The sequence below is a fragment of the Habropoda laboriosa genome, unplaced genomic scaffold (assembly GCF_001263275.1).
Source record: "Habropoda laboriosa isolate 0110345459 unplaced genomic scaffold, ASM126327v1 scaffold67, whole genome shotgun sequence".
Lineage (NCBI taxonomy): Eukaryota > Metazoa > Arthropoda > Insecta > Hymenoptera > Apidae > Habropoda > Habropoda laboriosa.
Window position 1 is genome coordinate 5,020,699 of NW_017100242.1, and position 5,136 is coordinate 5,025,834.

The window sequence follows — 5,136 nt, forward strand, 5'->3', positions numbered from 1 at the left end:
CATATTTTTATGTCCCAGAAATAGGAATGATCTACAATTTACAATTCATTTTATGAAAAAACGAGATCACAAAATGAAATATTTATAGTTTAATAATACCAATAATTCTTTTATCATCTTTAAGCATGCACTGCATTTTCTTTTTTTACGGTTCTGTATACTTTAAAATATTTTTTCTATATGTCTATAAATCTTTATAATATATGTGATAAAAAAATTAATTGTTATATGAGATTGGTATTATGAACTGATCTGTTCATTTACGTGCATGTCATTATCACCTTTATCGTACATTATTTTGCATGCTGCTGTTAAAATATTGGGCTTAAGTAGCGTAGATGATGCTTTCAAATTATAAAGGTAATGAAAAAATCGATTTCCCCTTTTATTATTCGTATTAACTCTAGACTCTTCTACTCTACATATTGTTCTTACAGATGGAAGATAATCTGTAGCTATAATTTGACGATCAAGCAATAACGATGTGGTCTGTGATAACGCAAAATTTACTGCTTTATTCAACTGCTTTTTTAGTATAATATCTTGATATTGTTTTCCATTGATATATTTGTTTAATTGATTCTTATACACGACTTTATTACTTATCCATTCAGCCAGATCTAGACACATATTATCAGAAGCTGAATATGAAGCAGTGTTTTCTATTAATGATAAATTAGGTTGTGTTTTTATTTGCCATAAATTTAATGCAGAATCTTCTATGTCGATTAAAGATGAAAGTAAAGCTATGCTATCCAATTTATTTGCTACATCCATTAATATATTTTTATCAGCATTTCTTATTTCATAACTTGCAGCTTTTTTCTTTTTACGCATTTTACTAACTTTAATTGCTGGTTTGTACAAATAAAATCGCATGTTTTGCCAAAATGAGTTTCTTAAATTTATGGATTGCTCTGATATTTGTGATGGACCGGATAGCAATAAATATTGTAACTGTAATATAGCTTTTCGCAAATCGCCACAATTCAATAGTTCCTGTAAATAATAAATTCTTTGTCATAGTATCGTTTGTGATACTAGGCATATAGTATCGGCCATACTATCTATAATTTTATGCAACTTTCAATTACAAAAATGTAATTAAAGCAATAAATATTAATTTGAATATATGTTAAATCTTTCATAAGTTAATTTACACATTTATAGTTACTTACTGTTATGTAATTAAAAGGAAGTCTATAACCAGTTTCTGCTAATGAAATCAATTCTAAAAAAGCAGACACGCTGTTACCAACAGCATCTTTAAAATAAATTCTATTTTGTTGAGGAGCCATTTTATTTAGATGAGGGCAAATATCTCGGCATGTCATAACAATTGGGCGCTTTGTATTTGATGCTAATTGATATGTAGCAGAAATAAAACCCTCGTCCTCATCAAATATAATATCAACATCTTCTATAAGAATAAGAGAGTTTTGTGATATTTTCTTTGGTGCAACCTCATGTAAAAGTGAATTGCAAAGAGCAGATGCTTTTTCATCTTTTCTAATTCGATGTGATTTAGTTGCCTCTTCTAATTCTTTTAAAAGCTTCTTTCCAGTTCTTTTAGATGATGCATTTAACTCCAATACACTAAAAAATGTTTAGTTATTATGTATTATGCAAAATAGTTAATCTTATATGTAAATTAAATATTAATTTATAATACTAACGTATAACCGAATTCTTCTGCTACTGCATACACGCTCGCAGTTTTACCGCATCCATATGGTCCCAGTAATACAGCTACATGATTATTTTCCTTCCTTCTGGAGTAATTACTATCAGATGAATAAAATTCGTCTTCGTCATTAACATCCTCATTTGAAAATGTTGCTTCCCACCCAATTAACCACTCTTTCAATTTTGCAGCTGCTTCTTCATTTCCAACTATTTCTTGAGTACTTTTTGGCCTATATTTGTATGGCCAACTGTAGTATTCAGATTGATCTTCTTTATTTTTGTATTCCATTGCTTTTTTTTTTTCTAACTGTTTATTTTTTTTATTTCTTGTTTTTGGAGACGTTGCTCTATTAGATTCTTTTTTAACAATAACTGAAATAACGTCCCACATTTTCTTTATATTAGAACAACGCTTTTCTATTTCTATTAACGTTTCTTGAATTTTTGGTTTGTTAACTTTTTCTGACATTTTTAATTTTATTTCAGAATGATCTATTAAATGTTTAAAATTACTAACGTTTATAATAGGAACATATTCATTATGAACATCTTTTGAAATATTAAAAGTATCAGTTCCACTCCAATCTGCATTGCTTGATTGTGTAATGTGGCTAATAAGTGGAAATGGTAATATGCCATAAACATTTATCTTTCGATTCATACTTTTACTATTATTGTCGGTCATATCTGACTGCAAAAAGAGTCGTCTTGCTGCTACTACTTCTGGATCTGGTTTTCTTCGTTTTATAAACAAAGGAGCTAATTTATCAGATATTTTTCTCTTTGAATTATTATCAATAATTACGCAATTTTCTTGATTCAACTTATTTTCCTCAATATTTCCTAAATTGACATTATTACAGTTGTTTAATTTTCTATTTTTTACTAAAGTTGATTCACGTTTATCAATTTCAATTAACTCATATTTATTTTCAGGCTTCGTTTTTAAATATTTATTATCTGATATTATGATATTGTGCTCTGAGTTTTCTAGTTGTTCACGTTTCTTTAATTTCAAGTTCATGCACTCATTCATTTGCTTCGACATTTCTTTCCTACTTTTATTTTTTGTTGATAAATGTCCTAAATCTTTACTTTTAATTGTTTCAGATTGTTTAGAATGTTCTATATTTAATTTAACTGTACTTCTTGGTGAAAATAATTCTACATCACCATCACTGTCTTCATCTACTTAAAAAATAAAAAGTTTGTAAAACAACCGTGCAATACATACATATATATGATAAAAAAATAAATTAAACATCAGCGATCAAAGTGTAAAAATTCATTGCCATCAACCAAAGCATTAAAACTTAGGAGACTCACATACTATTTTTTCTTCATATGTGTTTCTTCAAACTTGTTATATAATAAATTATAAATATTATTCTTATTGCTTTTAAATTACCTTGTGAAGCATTTTCATAAGTTTCAAGTTTTATTCGTAATGCCCATTTACGTTTGCTGTGTTGTTTATCCTGCTGCTTTTTTTTATTATTTGAGATATCAATGTTTTCAGATTCTATGATACTAATGTCATCCATTTCAGAGAATTGTAAATTTGACCTTTTATTTTCTTTACTTGATTGTATTCCATTATTTGAATTTGATCTATGTAAATTATGGATAATAGAATTTTCAGTCATATGTACATCAGCTTTTACCACAATGGGAGACATATTTGCAATATCTGCATGTGTTAAATCCACTGGAGTTTTGCTATTATACATAAAATAAAGTATAGTTTACAATTAATATGAAATATAAGAAATTATTAATTTTTTACCTGAAGTAATTTAACAAATTGCCAGGTGGTTGTTTATGACTTAAAACAGTTGTAGTTGGTGTATCTTTTTTCTCTCCTTCTTTAAAAAATTTCATACGATTCTGTATGATACGTTCAATTTTTTCACCTTCTTCTATCTCTGCAAGTTTTCTTCTAGAATATCCTTTTTTATCAGCTAAAGCTATTAGTTTTGCTTTAGAATGTTTTAATTTTTCTTTACATTTTTCTGATTTCTTAGCATTAACATCTTCACTTTGAAGAAGAAATTTTGTTGGTGAAACAAACTGAACTGGTTTGTTACGACTCATAAGAATTTGGAAAGCATTTGAATCTTCACGATTACTTCGAATTGCATTGTTACAATTAACATTTAATAAATCTATATTATCAGTATTTGTCCTATTTTTTATTATACCATGTATACTTACATCATGGTCAATACTTGTTTTACTACTTAATTCCTTTTTACATTTTTTATTATTATTATTTAAACAAATTTTAAAATTATTTTTCTTATTATGCTTTTTGTCCTTAATATTTAAATTGTTTGTTTCTAAAGCTAATGATTTGTCTGATAATTTGTTGTACTTTTTTGATGATGATAAAGAAACCCTTTTAGGTGTTTCATGTAAATTTTTAGATACATTATTTACTTTTGCAAATGGACTAGGTGTTTTATCAATCATATCACTACTACTCTCTATGATGTCGCATACACTTTCTTTTGCATTCGTTCGGGATATTTTAATTTTCACACGATTACGTTTTCGTTTAGAATCTTTTTTACATTCTGTTTCTTCTTTTACTTCATCACTAGAGTGTATCGATATACTATCGTTAGATTTTACAGTGTCCACAAAATACTGTGTAATATTTTTCATCCTTCATTACTAAATGAGAAAAGCAATGAAAATAAGAAAATAATGATAAAGATAATTAATAAAAAATTTGTTGCTCATCCATACATAGTATAAGATTTTGGCGCCATGACACATATGTATATTCACTAAGCCTCATCAAACTTGTCGATACAGTGGAATTAACCAAATGCACAGCAGCAGTGATTCTATGTGAAAGGGCGTACGATGCTTATGATGGCGAATGGTTTTTCACATAGACCCACCACCGCCGTACGATTGTGTTAGGCCAGGGATTCAGCAAGAACCGGTGTGTCCCCTTTACACTTTATTATAAATAGATACAGATTTTATTGTTACGTTCAAAACGTCTTAAGGCGAGGACGCAACGAAAAAGGGAATTTGCCCTCACTCAGATCTATCGGCCGTTAGCGTCATACGTTACTCAAAGAGAGAGAGTGTGTAATGGAAAGGAGGAGTAGATTTGATGTGGTTAATATGAGATAGTGTATTTAAAAAAACCCTGCCACAGAAAAGATCAGTACAAAATACAAAAATAAGTTTATGCAGATGCTGAACAGAAGGAAGTGAATAAGTGTTGAAGAGTGACAATGGAATTAAAGATTTGGAAGATTTCAATGAGATATTCGCAAGTGCCCGCTTGCGAAGGAGCCCAGAGATCCTAGGGTCGTCCTAATTGTACATGTTTTATTTCGTCTTTAATTTTGTTGGCAGAATTTAAAAAATTAAATTTTTCAATTTAGTTACTTTTATTTTTTTTTTTTATGAATCGCTTACCGCAAATTT

At 28.5% G+C, this 5,136-nt stretch overlaps 1 protein-coding gene across 1 annotated transcript; it reads right to left on the reverse strand.

Annotated features, from left to right (window-relative positions):
- Positions 1–156: 156 nt before the first annotated feature.
- Positions 157–4,480, reverse strand: LOC108572024 (replication factor C subunit 1). Its single transcript, XM_017934205.1, has 6 exons — positions 4,438–4,480; positions 3,473–4,362; positions 3,095–3,405; positions 1,677–2,874; positions 1,179–1,596; positions 157–999 (listed from the first exon to the last, which is right to left on the reverse strand). Exons 2-6 carry the CDS (start codon positions 4,351–4,353, stop codon positions 241–243), a joined length of 3,567 nt encoding a protein of 1,188 aa, XP_017789694.1. The 5' UTR covers positions 4,354–4,362; positions 4,438–4,480; the 3' UTR covers positions 157–240.
- Positions 4,481–5,136: the final 656 nt, after the last annotated feature.